Source organism: Corvus moneduloides, chromosome 11 (genome assembly GCF_009650955.1).
Source record: "Corvus moneduloides isolate bCorMon1 chromosome 11, bCorMon1.pri, whole genome shotgun sequence".
NCBI classification, from domain to species: domain Eukaryota; kingdom Metazoa; phylum Chordata; class Aves; order Passeriformes; family Corvidae; genus Corvus; species Corvus moneduloides.
The window spans coordinates 17,880,702-17,895,675 of record NC_045486.1 but is presented as its reverse complement, the minus strand read 5'-3'; the positions used below and the strand labels follow the sequence as shown (position 1 = coordinate 17,895,675).

At 49.8% G+C, this 14,974-nt stretch overlaps 1 protein-coding gene across 2 annotated transcripts in view; it reads left to right on the top strand.

Annotated features, from left to right (window-relative positions):
- RBM6 (RNA binding motif protein 6) overlaps positions 1–11,087 on the top strand; it is a 57,697-nt gene extending 46,610 nt beyond the window's left edge. For both annotated transcript variants that reach the window (XM_032120747.1, XM_032120748.1), the window contains 12 exons: positions 703–800; positions 1,275–1,317; positions 1,908–1,968; positions 2,893–2,984; positions 3,677–3,829; positions 4,726–4,815; positions 5,472–5,561; positions 6,182–6,454; positions 7,010–7,084; positions 7,683–7,780; positions 9,026–9,137; positions 10,820–11,087. In XM_032120747.1, coding sequence (XP_031976638.1) covers positions 703–800; positions 1,275–1,317; positions 1,908–1,968; positions 2,893–2,984; positions 3,677–3,829; positions 4,726–4,815; positions 5,472–5,561; positions 6,182–6,454; positions 7,010–7,084; positions 7,683–7,780; positions 9,026–9,137; positions 10,820–10,945 — 1,311 coding nt within the window. In that variant the 3' untranslated portion in view covers positions 10,946–11,087. The remainder of the gene's footprint in view (positions 1–702; positions 801–1,274; positions 1,318–1,907; positions 1,969–2,892; positions 2,985–3,676; positions 3,830–4,725; positions 4,816–5,471; positions 5,562–6,181; positions 6,455–7,009; positions 7,085–7,682; positions 7,781–9,025; positions 9,138–10,819) is intronic.
- The last annotated feature ends 3,887 nt before the right edge of the window (positions 11,088–14,974 follow it).

Genomic DNA, 14,974 nt, shown 5'->3' with positions numbered 1-14,974 from the left:
CCTCTGTTGGCATCTGAAATCTGTAGAAGTAGAGAAACCACAGGAATACAAGAAATCTCTGTACTTGTGAGGCTCCTGTGCTGGAGCAAGTCCTCTTCTCTGCTTATCTGACCAGGTACAGGAATTAGCTGGTACAGCTGTTGTTCTCTGGCTTTAGGAGTCCAAGATTGATTGTTGTTACAAGCTGTGACACTGATTTTCTCACCTCGGTGCATTTCTTTGTGGACACTCCTAAACTTGAACACTTCTTGCATAGATACTTTGTTTGCAGAGAACTTGAATTCAATGGTTTTTGTTTGTAGAATGCAAGAATCTCAATTAACAGACCATCCCATGTTGGAGGGTTCACATTTTCTGTGTCTGGGTGTCTCCCAGACTCCATAGCTGTGCTTTGAGGTTGGTCCAGAGGGTGTTCACCAAAACACTCTGGGGCAGCAGCAGCCATGGTGCTGCACTGTCTGGCAGCCCTAAGAGAATGCAGTCCCCAGCTGGCTGCCGAAATTGGTCATAGGACAAGCAAAGAACCTCACGTTGCATTTATCCCTTTTGTTGCATCCTAAATACCCTTCACTGACACTTACACTAATATTAGGGTTGTGTTTCTTGTCCTACTGAGCACAAGACATTCCTTTCAGGCAGACTGGATTTGGAAAATGTGCTGTTTCCTTCTCATGGAAAGTGACGTTCTTTTTCCTTTTACAGGAGGCGCTGAGGTTGCTAAAGATACTGCAGAACCTGGATCCTCCGATCTGCATTGATGGGCGTATATTGGAAGTGAATCTTGCTACAGGGAGGAGAAGGTACAAACAGATGAGGCAGGGGGGTTGTCCTTTATGTGATGTACGGTTGTTGTGTGCTCTGTGTTGTCAGAGCAGGTGCTTTAAAGTTTGGCATGGGAATTAGCACAGATGTTCCTACAACCAAAAAATGTGTTGGAGAAGTGAAGGCATTGAAGCTTGAAGAAGCTTCAGGGATTGAGCAGAATGGGATTAGTGATCATATTGCATCTTGTTGTCCGGCCATCAAATCCCATTCTGAGGGAATTAGTGGGTTCAGCTTTTTAAAAAACATGTGGAGAGATTCATCTTTGTAGACACAGCAGAGTGGACTCATATTTCTCACGGAGACAGTGGTTTGCCAAGTCTGTCTCCTGGGATGGACACAGTCCAGCATGTGGCCAGAAAAGATGGCCTTTCTGCCTGCTGATCATTTTGAATATACTGAGGTTAATATAAAACCGAATTAACATTATCTTGCAACCTTTTTCTCAATAGGAATGACTATGGGGAGCACGGTGACAATTCCTACTATGGCCCGGTAGGTCTGCACAGCTTCCCTGCCGGTTGCTGAAAGGGAGGTCACTGGGGGGGTCATGGGCCTGGCTGTGTTAGGCTTTTTCTCTTTGGGCTGCTGAAATACTGCAGAACTTGTTTCACCACGTTTGAAGATGGAGTGATAATGCTCAAATGTGCCCACTGCTGCTCTGCCCCTCACAATTTATCATGTGCATAGAAGTGCAAGTCAGTGCTGCTGGAGGGAGTTCTGGGCTGGGTTACTCGATACCACACTTTACAGAGTGATTTCACTGGTGACTGACTGATCTCAGTTCCCAGAGTGAATGTCTGTAGTGCTTGTTACTAGACTACAGGACTCTCCCCATATACTGGGTGGGGTGAAGGCTTCCATATGGATTGCTATGAGCACCTCTCGTGGAAGCTGCAGAGATCTCGTGCTTCGTGACAGCATCCATTGCTCTCTGTAGATGAAAAGCTGTGTCTGCCTGTGCTCTATTTAGGGGGTGGCTAAATGAGCCCTTCTCCTAAACTTCAGGCCTGTGAGAGGGAGGAGAAGCAATATGATGTTTGTTGAAGAGTCTCTGATCTGTTTGTGTTGTTCACTTACTCCAGGGCAGAAGGGGCATGAGAGACAGGAGGGGTGGCGAATCACAGCAACGCACCAGAGCACAGTGTAAGTTAAACTCTGCTTCACTCCTACTGTGGAGACTTTTCTTCCTTAAAAGGGCACTGACATGTAGAAATCAGCCCAAAAATATTTTTAAAGGCTAAGAGTAGGTTTGTTTGCTACACCCACTTGTGAGTTCCTTTGCCAACTTTGTTTAGTCACATTTTCCTATCTGATGATGTGTTTCTCTCTATTCTCACTGTGTGAAACTACATGCAGATAAAGGAAACTTGGTGCCTATTTTTCCTTGTTGTGGAAAACTGATGGGATAAAATCAGCCTGGCAGTTACTAGAGGAGACAGAGGAAAATACACTTGATGCAGCAATGCCAGTAGCTGGAAGACCACTCCTGATTGTTTCACTAACTTATATATAGCATTACTGAGGTCTGTCAAAGGACACTTTGGAAATGAGAAACATTCCTGACATTATGGGCCTGCTACCCTTAAGGCCTTTGGCTTTTCCTGTAGAAATAGTTCACTCCCTTTTCTTCTCTGGAGCTTTCATGAGCCCATGGGGTGGAAGGGATGTGGGGAGTGTCATCACTTTAAACAGGATATTGTTTGAGAGAGAACAGCTTTTCCTTGTTCACAGGGGTGGGTGGATGTAGATACTCATTACCCCATCCTTGGGGAAATTACTGAGTTTCATGACCAAGTTTTGTGGTCTTGTGATCTCAGCACAGCCCCTGTAAATCTGTTTTGATGTGGACGTTTTGCCAGAGTTGTGAAAACTTATCACCCCTCTTACTCCTTAAAGAAAAGATGATGTAGGTCAAGTCAAGTCATACCTTTCTTGCCAGGAGAAAAAATTATTCTTTCCCACTCTTGGTCCTTTCACCAGTGTAATGTTTGTTCGTGCTTTTGTCTTGGTAAAAGGCAAGTTCTGCCTTTGGAAGCCTCTGGAGCTAACTCCTGTCTCTCTCTTCAGCACCATCAGATGTGTCCACATACATTTATGATCCTGACACTGGGAATTACTACGATCCCATAGCTGGGACATACTATGACCCCAGAACTCAGGTGAGTGTGTGGGAAGGAAGCTTTACATGCAATATGTTCTTACAAACTGCTCTTCTCTGGAGGGATTTTGCAGCCAGATCTTGAAGACAAGCCAGCATAGGGCAGCACAGAGGCAGCTTTGTGTCTCACACTCTGTTCTCTGACCTGTGTGAAAGGGATGCACGTTGCAAAATATCAACTTAATGAGAAGCTAGGAATCCATTAGCTGTGTGTTGAACCAGCCATAGCTAGCTCTGGCCTCTGAAGCTCTGCCTTTGGAGGGTTTTTGGTCTGCTCTTCCTCGAGTGGATTTACAGGCAGAGCATTATTGCTAAATTTTGCTGTAGACATGTGATATGTGACTGTCTGTAACAAAAAATGAATAGCAGACCTCTGTTTTCATCTGTGGTCTCTTTGCTTCTCAATCCTAGCCAGCAGTACTGTAAGGAAGCCAAAAAAGAGCCATCAGCAGAGAGTTTCTGGAACTATAATCTTGTTTTCATGATGCTGGGGATGTCCATGCTGTGGGAGAGCAGGGCAGTGCACTGGTGACCTGGCTGTGGTCAGCTGTCTTCTGCCCCAGCAAAGTTCTGAAGCCTTTGCTGTCTGCAGTCCCTTCTTACTGTGCTGGTCTCCCCAGCTCAGGAAGGACAAGAAGCCCAGTAAGAAGACTGCAGGGGTTGGGCTAAGCCTGCTCCAAATGCCTCTTTCAGAGAGAAGTCACAATAGACCGGGAAGCCTCCGAGCCCCCGACGGAGAGCAGAAGGCGGCGGCACGGGAGCCAAGAACGGACAAGTGACAGGAAGGAGCCACACAGCAGGGACAACAGGGACAGAAAGGACAAAGGGAAAAGTACTTCTGCTAAGGTAACACTCTCCAGGCATCAGAATGACCTGAGGCCAGGAGGCTGAGGGAAGAGAGGTTAGAAAATAGAGAGTAATTAGAGGATTCAAAAATGGAGGGGCAGTGGGAGAAGACAAAGGGTCAGCAGCTAGGTAGGAACATGGTGGTTGTCCAGCCAGGTGGGAGTAAGTTCCTGAAATTTTTCTCTCCTGACATTAAATCCAGGGCTTTTCATCCCTTCCTTATAATGAAGGATTCAGTCACATCCAGGTAACTGAGACATGTTTCACTTGCACTGCTATTGTAATAGACAACAAAAAACTGGCAGAGGCATTTAAACACACTGAGTCAGATGATGATAGAGACTCAGCTCTCCCCTAACTGTGGTTTCTGCCCCCCCCCAGTCCCAGGGCAGTGCCCTTCACTGCTGCTCCCAGTGAGCAAATCCTGTCTCCCCAGTGTGGGAGCTGCTGGTTGGGAGTAACTGCCCAGAGCGATGTTTGAGCACAGCCCGGGGCTGTGATACTGACAGGGCCTGAGGAATGCCAGGAGAGTTGGTAGAAGTGATTTAGCCACCAATGCAGAAACTTTATGTTCTTCTTTGCCTCTTGGTCTGAATATGCTCAGTGGCATGACCAGTCCTGGGCAACTGGGACTTGAGGGCTGTTAATTGTCCCTGAGGCTGGTAACAAGCCAGCCAAGGGGTCCCATCTGGTATGGAGGCTTTCAGGGACACTGACCTTGGAGAAACATGGTCCTGTCTGAATGGAGGGTAGAAGCATCTCCAGTAGAAATCATTCCATAATTTTTCCCACTTGCCTGTTTTCCATGGATGCTCAGAAGTGGCTTCCTGGCTGCTCTGTGTGCTCTCTGACCCCTGTGTTGCTGCTGGCCTAATGCACAGTCTTGGATTTTTCAGAATGAGCCTGGGGAGGAGAGATTCTTTACAGAAGATGTCTTCAAAAAGCCATTGCCTCCCTCTGTGAAGAAGGATGAGAGCACAGGCCTGGTAAGGTGTTACACTTGTCTTCCCTGGTCAAGTATGAGTAACTCATGAGCCACTAAATTGGAGCCTGTCCAAGGCTCCAGCCCAGTTCTCTGTAAAATGTGTGAAAGTGAAGCTTCACCCCAGCCTACTGTTTGTGCTGCTGAGCACACAGCTGAGTATCACAGGCTCATCCTGTCGCAGTGCTGACTGCAGTCTCTGGTGCCCTCTGTCCAGGATAAAGAAGATCCTGGGAACCCTGCCATGCTGGCTGAGCCTGGCCATATGTTGTGCCACAGTCACAGCAGAGAAAATTGGTGTTGTCTGGCAGTGAGGGTGGCTTTGTACCTGGTCTTCATGTCCTTTGTGCACACAGAGAGGTGCCTGGCCCTGCCCCAGCTCCCTCACTGACTGGGACCACTGTCAGCATCACAGTGCAGCAAAGAGTGAGAGTGGGGCGGGCTGAGACAGCATGTTGAGCTGCTGCAGCTGTCTCTGAAATCACAAGTATGGCTCCAGGAGAGCTCTGGATTCCTCAGAATGGGAATGTCTCCCACCAAAACCACCGCCTCATTTCTGCCAACCACCTGGTTTCCTTGGAGACTTGTTGGAGTGCTTAGCTATTGTGTGCTCTGAGTCCATGCTAGGGCAGTCTCAACACTTGATCTCAACTGTTTCAGACTGAGACTGGAGAGGAGAAGTTCTCTGCAGAAGATGTCTTTAAAAAACCTTTACCTCCTTCTGTGAAAAAGGAAGAGAGTGCAGCCCCGGTAAGTATCTCCAAAGGATGGCATTTTGCCCTGTTTGAGCCTGGATACAGGACTAGGGAGGCTCAGCACAGCCTGGCTGCAATCGCGAGTGCCAGAGGTGCCAGAGATGTTTCTCATGCCAGAGGAGGGAGTGCTGGGGATGGAAGGCAGTTTGTTTTTTAAATCTGACCTTGTTTGTGGGCTTCTAGCATGGGGAAATTTGATACCTGCGTTTTAGCAGGATCTCACTCAACCAGTCCTAAGGCAGAAAACTCTTCCAGTCTGAGGAAAGCCAAATCTCACTGATCTCCATTTCTAGAGGAGGTGAGTGACAGCAGCTCGCTGCCAAACAGCCATGGCCTCTGGTGGCTTCTTGTGCTCAGGTGTGTGGCAGGTTGAAAAAGCCTGGCACCAAAGCGTGGCCTGACTAGAGAGCAGAAGGGCTTCCACCCTCTGATGTGAAGAGAAAGAAGCCAGCCAGCTCCTCTCTGTTCCCTGCCTGTGCTGCTGGGAAGCAACTCTCTGCCTCTTGGACTGGAACAGAGACAGGAGTCACTGGGAGATAGGTTGGGGAAGCAAAGCTGTGCTGGCCAGGCAGGCTTAATGCTACAAATTGTCACACTTTTCTCCACTTCCCTCAGCCCAAGGTGGTGAACCCTCTGATAGGACTTCTGGGAGAGTATGGAGGAGACAGCGACAATGAAGAGGAGGAGGAAGAGGAGGAGCAGTCCCAGGCTCAGTGGCTGCCGCCTCCCCCGCACCCACCGGCGCCGCGCGAGGAGCAGCCGCGGAAGGCCAAGGCCAGCGACGACAAACTGACTGACTGGAACAAGCTGGCCTGCCTTCTGTGCAGGAGGCAGTTCCCCAACAAGGAAGTGCTCATCAAGCACCAGCAGCTTTCCAACCTGCACAAGGTATGGGGAAGCTGGGGGCTGCCGTTGGCTCAACAGCTTTGTGAGCTGCAGGGAAAACGCAGTGGTTGGGTGGGAAGAGCTGTGCTGAGTTTGACACAGTAGCAGGCAAAGTTGCCTCAAAGCTCTGTTCAAAGCATTGTGTGAACTGCTTGTTCCTGCCATGGGAGTGCTGTAACATCAAGGTGTGACTTTGTAAGCTGTAGTGAGATAGCTAAGGCTTGGGCAGAGTGGGGTGCTGGCACACAGGAGCATGAGAGTGGTAAGAACTTGGCACGTGCTCTCCCATGTTCTGCGCTGCCTTTGAGCTCTTGCTTTTAGGAGAGCCAAGCTGCACGTGGGTTAAAATAGGACTGGTTGCCTTCCTTACTGCAGGGAGGAAGGGCTCCAGGCCTCTGTGGGGGAGCAGGTAGTCTGGGCTGCAGGAGAGGCTGCTGTGCCTGGTATAGTGCAGCCACAAGAGCATGCTGCTTTACCTGTGCTCCTTGTGGGTGGAGCAGATGACCCTGACAGCTTGTGTTCTCTGCTTGACACTGCCTTCTGTCTTCCTCCTTCCAGCAAAACCTAGAGATTCATATGAAGATTAAACGATCCGAGCAGGAACTGGCGTATTTGGAGAAGAGAGAGCGTGAGGTGCGTCTGCGGTGGTGGGCAGGCAGCTGCTTGTGCTTCTGCACTGGGCGGGTGGTGGTCCCGGGCAGACCTCTACTTATGCACCAGGTATCACCAGGCATCCACTTAGGCACCAGGCATCAGATGCCTCCCAAAAGTGAACTGTGGGCTCACTCTGCACCAGGACCTGTAAGTAGTTCTGTGACTTCTAAGAGCAGATCTCATTCCTCACAGAAGGGTCTGAGTGTGGTTCTGTTGTCCTGCAAGCCAGCACTGGGCTCTGGGCTAAGTGGGACACAAATTTCCATCTAAAACTGCTGGGGTGTATGGGTTGCTGCTGCCTGGGCAGGGACAGGAGAACTGTCCATTGTTCGGAAGGTCACAGAGCTGCTCCTGGTGCTGTAGCTGGAAAGCTGCAACAACAGGTCTGGGTCAGCCCAACAGATGACATCTGAACAGAGCAAGTGGATTGTGGGATGTGAGTGTTCAGTATTTGTGAGTCCCCAGGACAGCCTTCCAGCTAGCTGAGGATCAGATGAGACCTGCATGCAGAGCAGTCTCCTGCAGTGTTGAATCCTTCATAGCTCCTGTACTTAACTTTGTTCTTTCTGTTGTGAAGGGGAGGCATAAAGACAAAGGAAATGACCGGAGAGAGAAATTCCAGCAGATGGATTCACCAGAGAGGAAACGGCTCAGATATGACCGGGACTCAGAGAGGTAATGGCTGTTCTGGGTTAGGTCTCTTTGGGGATGCTGATGCTGGGATGGGATGTGTGCTGCTGGCAGACCAAGGCTGGGAATTGGCCAGGGGGGTAGATCTGCAAAGTAACAACCAGACAGACTGAGACAGAGTTCCTCAAAGTGTGAGCCTGTTGTACTGCAGGACATCTTGTAGAGGTCAGGAGAGGGCCGGGGTGGAAACAAGGGTCTGGGAAGAGCAGAGCAAAGCTGCCTGGTGCTGGAGGGGTGAGATGGGGGTCTGAGTGTGCCTGGCCAGACACAGAGAGTGGAATGCAGCCTGTTCCTATCCACCTCGTCCTTAAGGCACTTGCTGCCCTCCTGTCCTGGCATCTAGCCATTGAAAGAAAGAGCAAAGCTGTGTTTCATCTGTTCCCTGACTCAGAGGAACGCTGGGAGCTGTTTCCATCTCGTTCAGAGTAGGTGGAGGAAGAAAGTGCGTGCTGTGTGGAGTTCTCGACAGGCCTGCCTGCTGTGAGCTCGCGTGTTCAGTGGGCTGAGGAACGGCCAGGCGTGTGTTGAAGATAGAACTGGTTATGTGCCTGTTTTCTTCTGGCACAGCACCTCAGAAGGAGACCTTTCCTCTGTGTCTTGCAGTTTAAACATCCACATCTTCTCTTCCCTCCGTTTTCCTGGAATAGCTGTAGATAAACTAAAACTGTTTGTGTGCAGTGTCACCAGCAGCCAGAAAGTAGAAATTGTCTGAAGGAAGAGTCTTTTATGCTGAGATGTTTTCAAAACTGGGGCTTTTGGTTAGGTTAATGGTCTTGGATGAGTAATGAGGTGGGAGAAAGTGTGTCCCAATCAACACTGCATCTGTTGAGCTCCATGACCACAGCACTGGGAGAAAGGAAAGATCTAACAGAGCAGCAGGGATTAAACTTTGCTTTCTTGCTATTGCTAAGATTCTAATTAAGAAATACAAGCACAGAAGGCTCCTGGCTTGCTTATACTGTAAATATTTGGGAGTCTGAGCTCATTTCCTGTGCCCTGGTGTATTTCCCCCTGAGGTGGGACAAGAAATTTTGCAGTCAAAGGTGTGTGAGCCCTGCACACAGAATCTGACGTGGTGGTTTCCTTAGGCGGTGTGCTTCTGGCAAGAAACTTGGATATCCCTCATGAGAGGCTGAAATGTCAGTGAAGGTTCTATTAGCAGAACTAAAAATCCCTGGCATGTGTTTGAAGCATTGCAAGACTGGACAATTGATTCTGGCTCTTTTGCAGTGACTGTGACCCAAGGCTTGACAGTAACAACAAAGGGAACCGAATGGTGCAGTCTCTGGGGTGGAAGAAAGGCTTTGGCCACAACCAGCAGGGCACAGCATCACCAGTGGAGGTGAGTCTTCCTGCCTTTCAAAGCACACCACTGTCCTGCAGCCCATAATGTTTCCCAGGAGAGCTGGAGGGAGTTCAGGTCAGGCTGCAAATCTCAGCACCCGCTTGATGGAATAATATGTGTGCACTGATGAACTTTGCAGGCTGGGAGGGGCTGCAAGTATGTTGGCTGTAGAACAACATTAGAATTTATGCGGATCTGGAGGTGTTGAAAATAGAGTAACAGTGAGCAGGAAGGGTGTGAGCATCTTGTTAGTACCTGCTCAAAGTCAGGCTGGGGTTTGAGCAGGTTACCAGCTAGGTTCTCTGCAGCCATGTGAGCTGGGGAAAAAGGTGAACTTCCCCTGGAGAAGTGTGAGCGTAGCCAAAGCCGCAGGGCCCAAGATGCTCTTTGTCTGCTCTGCTTAGCACTTGTGAGGCTCTGGCTGCCATTGCAGACTCTGGACATCAGAAGATAATACCAAGATACAGTACCTGACAAGGAGCAGAGGCCCATCGGCAAGGGATGTTGGGGTAGGCAGGGTCAGGTAGATCCTGCCTTCTGTGACAGGCTGGTCTCTCAGTGGACCTTAATTTACTGCAGAGGGTTTGTCAGAGAAGCAGCCTGGGCCAGGGGCTGCTCTGCCTTGCCCAGGGCCACGTGAGCAGGGCCATGCTCTGGTGGCAGGTTCGGGGCTGGCCAGGTGCTGTGGTGTCCATGCTCTGCTGAGGGACAGGCAGCTTGGAGCAGGGCTCACAGGGTGACATTCAGCCTGCAGTCAAGTAGATCATTAAAGCAAATATTTGAGGCTTCGTGACGCATGTTTGCTTGAGCCCACATACACGAGGCAAGAGTCCCTCTTCAGTGCAGACAGCAGGAACAGCCCCCAGCTGCTGCTCAGTCCTTGTGGTGAGGTCCCTCTGCCCATAAAACAGGCTTTGTCCGAGGGCCAGCTCCAGCACCACACCCTGGGAGGTCTGAGCTCCCGTGAGGGCTCCCCCTCTGCAGGGGGAGCTGATGGCAAAGCACAGCCCTCATACAGTTCATAGGCCAGAAGAGATGTGCTTGCCTTTCACTTCCAAGTCATGCTGGGCAAAGCCATGTGACCATGTCAACCCCACACAGCTCTGATCTCTTGGCCCAACTGGTGAGATCTCTGGTATTCAGGTGGATTGGACTGAAGAGCCAGAGAAACTTCTAGCCTCAGGCCTGCCCTCCTGGGCTGGCTCCAGGCAGGTATTGCTGAATAATGCAGGTGCTGACTGAGAAAACCAGTCCTTGTAAACTGCTTGAAATTCCGAGCGAGGTACCAGTGCCCATGGGAGCTCTGTTGAGAGAACAGCTGAGCTTGTGCCAATGCAGACTAACAGCAAACAGCTCCCCTGGAGCCCAGCTCTCGTCAGAGCTTTCCTTTGCTCCGTTTCCATCCTGGCTCGCCCGCGGCTGCTGGTGCTGCCTCTTGGCTGCCCACTCCTCCACAGCTTATCCCTGGGGTTTGATTCCCACCGGGCATTTGCTGGCTGCTTTTGTTGCCCTCAAAGGGTCTGTAGTTTTTCCCAACCAGCTTTTGGAAGAACACAGAGCACTTGCTCTTCCTCTGCTCGTGGATCCACATGGGAGCAGTCAGCAGTCCTGAAGCAGCCCAGGGAAGCTTTTTATTTATGGGAGGAGAAATCACTAATGTGAGCTGTGTCTGTTTGCAGGCAGAAAACAGGAGGAAGGGCCCTGGGCTGGGGGCCCCAGGGAAGCCCCCCAAGAGGCAGTCCAACGAGACCTACCGCGACGCCGTCCGGAGGGTCATGTTTGCCCGCTATAAGGAGCTTGAGTGAACAGTGGAGGAACCCCAGATCTGTCTCTCTCCATCTCTTTGTGTCATGTTCTTTTGAAGGTTTGGTCTTTTTTGTTTTGTTCTGTTTTTTGAATTGTTACAGGTTTTGCTGCTAGAATTTTTTTAATAAAACTGAAAATTTGACAGTGCTTGTCTTGTGGCTAAATTGGTGTGTTTTGAAAGCACGTAATGCTTTGAAAGATTTCCATTGTGTTTTGCTCTTTGCTGATGAGGTCCCTGGGACTTGCAGCTGTGTCAGTGGGACTGGAACAGGTTTGGTAGCTTGGAGACCCTGCCAGCAGTGCCACTGTCCTGCAGTGGTGTTCCCTGTCATCTCAGGGACAGATCCTCCTGGTGCCATGTACTCCTGGGTCAAGATGGGAGCTGGGAGCCAGGCGTGCCCTCAAGGCCTGGGAGGCATTCAGAAGCAGGAGTGATCTGTGTGGGATTCATCCTGGCAGCTGATGAGGTCAATGGGGTTCAATTAATAGCAAGAGCTTAATGGCTAAAGGTGACCTTATTAGCACTGCGTGTTGTCTGAGCATTCCAGCCAGGGCAGAACATTCCACGTGGGGCAGGCTGGATCTGGCGGCAGTGTTGTGTGGGGACATAACCATGCTGGCCCAGGGTGTCAGGGGAACAGAGGAAAAGCCAAGTAGGTGCTGCTGGCCTGTTCTGGGGAGGTGTGGAGGCAGCTCCTGGTCAGGAATGTGTAGCAGGGGCAGTTTGACCAGAGCACAGGGAAGTTTGTGTGTGTGAGCACAGCAGGGCCCACGGGTGACAAGGCTGAGTGTGGCCTGCAGGGATAAGGATGATGCCAATGGCAGTGGCCAGTGGGAGCAGATCTCATGCCCAGTGAGGAGCTGGTACCTACCACCACCTTCCTGTTCACCTGGCAGAGAGCAGGGCCTGACACTGCTTTCGGATACCCCAAAGAAGGGAAAGCAGGAGATGTGGAAGCTGAAGACAGCAGAATTAGGAGGTGAAGAGCCACCTGCAAGAGCTGACAACTTCCAAAGGCAGCAGAACACCTGTCCAAGCTGCATTTCCTTGTCTTCTGGCACAGGCAGTGCCAGAGGAGCGTGGAGGTACTCACTCACAGCACTGTGGCCCCTGCTGCTGGGGGTGGTGGAGATGGGCATGGTGCTGGTGAGTACATGGGGCTGAGTGCCTTCAGTCTTCCTGGGAGCCCCAGGCATGTAAGGGATGGATGGGGAAGGTGATGGGCTGCTGGGGATGAACTCCCACACACAGAGCAGTGGGGGTAGCACCAGGGCTGGCAGAACAAGCTGGTGCTGTCAAGTCTGGAAATTATCCATGCACAAAGGGGGAAGAAGTATGACTGTGATGGGGCATCCTTTTCAGGGAGGGAAGAGGGGAATCTGGGTGCAGATTTGTAGCTGCTGCCCAGGCTGTCCTGCACCTGGGTGTGCCAAAAATGAGCACCCACAGAGCATTATTCCCAAAACAACCAGAGGGAGCCTTTACAGCTGCCAAACGTAGGAACCCATTAGCTGATTTTATTAATTTGCTAAGTGGGTATGTGCATCTTAGTGAAAGCCTGTTAACGACTGGTAATACGTGATTAATTGGAAGATAATAAACCAGATAAATGTAAGAGCAGCTTCCCTTGGACAGATGGACCACATTAAATAATGTATGTTCCTTGGCTTAGTCGTGTGCTTGCTTGCCTCTAGCCGGTGATGTGCGTGTGTGAAAGGAGAGGCAACACAACACTTTCCTTGCAGGCCCATTGCCAGGGCTTAAGTCAGGAACAGAAGAGGAGCAGGAACAGACTGCTGTGGAAACAGGGGAAAAAATTAATTAAAAATATCTACTTGCAGGATGTATCCGCCTCCAATCAAGAGAAGTCCTTTTTCTGTCTGTGGTGGTAGATCTACCTCCCATTAGTTGTATTCATCATAGAAATACTTGGTGTGTTTGCTTCTACAATTTTGAGGATCGTAGTAAATGATTATGGGAAATCAAGAATACTGTTTGTGTTGTAAGAGGTCAGAGCAACACAGTGTTACTCCCAGGAGTGTGGGATTTCGGGGAACACCTGAACTGTAAGGGAGTATCCCAGTGCCAGCCCATGGAAAATAAAGGTATCCCCTGGATAGATACTGACTTAATTCCTTGAAATTCCACTTCCCCAAGGTAACCCAGTGTGAGCTCCTTGTATTCCCTTGAAGATGTGTGTGTATAGACTATACATACAAATCTCCATAGGCGTGGCATCTACCCACTCTGTGCATCTACAGGGGGATATCCAGGATTAGGGAACATGGAGCCCTCCTCTGGGGCTGGGTTGAGGTGACTGGAGCGAGGTTATTAACAGACTGGAACAGATAAGTAGAGTGAGAAGCTAAAAGCATTACAAAGAAGCACCAAGCTAGAAAACATCATATTCTCTTGGGAAAACAGCAGCGTAGTTGGTGATGCAGAAACCCCAGCTATTTGTCCTTGGTACAGTGGTTTTGATGTCTTTAATATTTTTTGAAGGATGGTGACCCAAAGCCATAGCTGAATTGCAGCTACCTTTGTATCTTACAAGTATTTTGCTTTTATTTCAGAGATTACTCACCACTGTGCTACTGCTGTGGCTGTGTTCAGCACATTGCCTTGTGTGCCATCCTGTGGTGACGGGTATGGCTCAAGTTGCAATTTATTTTTTTATTTTTGGGAAGTCCTAATCAGAGAATCAGAACAACTCCCAGGGTGAATCCTGTGCTGGAGAAGTTGCTTGGTGTGCAGATGTTACACACAGGAGGAGGACTGGGGTGACCCATAAGCAGCACTAAGGTTGGGGTGAATGGAACGGTGTGTACAAAAAGCCCGGGGAGAAAAAGCAGAACAAGGGCGTTAAAGGGATTATTTTATTTAAAAGGAGCAGGCAACAGGAGCCTTGGACTGAGTGGAACCAAAGAGGAGGTTAAATCCACCATTTAGAGGGTTGGAGGCACTGCTGCTTGGACCCCTGTCCAAGGGAGTGTCAATCTCTGAGCTCTATCAGTCACACAGGTTGGTATGCAGGAGGCTGCTTCAGACATCTGAGAGGTTCTGGAGCAAGAGCTGCTTTTTCCCCCCCTTTCCCAATGTAAAGCAAGTAGATAGCCTTAGATTTCCAATATTTATTCATATGAATATTGATATAGCAGTGACTCAGGCCGTTTTAAATGAAATATATTTATGTAAAGAGCGGGAGCTGTGCTTTGTAAATAGAAAAAATGGTAAGTTGGGCTGAGAGAAGTGTTTGTAAAAGGGAAGAAGAGAGAGAACCCAGGGAATGTACTTCCCTCTGCAGCAGTGACCTGCCTCAGGGAGAGAAGGGCTGCTGGAAGGAGGATGAGGCTGGGGGTCGCCCCTCAGATGCCAGATGAATATGATGAACAATTTTGCTCATTTCATGTTTTTAGACTTGAGAAACAGGAGTTCAGTGTTCAGAGGAGGTTGTTGCTCAAATCACGCTCCCGATTTAATGTAGGTTCTCCATTTCCTTATTTATCCATATCCATACAAAGACCATTCTGTTCTTTGTTCCTGTACTGGGGACGTTACGCTTTCAAATGTCACCAAGTATAATCTTTGTGAAGCTGCACTTTAATGGACTTCCTTTTGGTAGCACAAAGGTTCAAAGGAAGATAAATTACACCATAGTCAGTGACACAGTGCCCGGAACAGCCAGGATAAGCACAGGCACAAGCCCTTGTCCAAGCTTCATGTGGATTTTTCTTGCCAGCACATTTTGAAGGGGTTGTGGTCTGGTCAAGCTGCTGCTGATGGGTGTGTGGGTCTGTGTATGTGCTGCTCTGGCCTTTTGCAGCCTGGGGAAGGCCGGTCCTGTTAAAGTGCACCTCCTTCCCTGCGGAGCACTTGGGAGTGCTGCAAGGAAGCTGGGAATGCAAGCATTGCCCCCAGGGACAGAGTCCCCCATCCCACACAATGGAAGGATGGGCTGGTCCAGAAAAGGCAGAGGGCTGGGTAACAGCTTGGAGCTCACCCCTGGAGCTGCCCCAGCCATCACCCC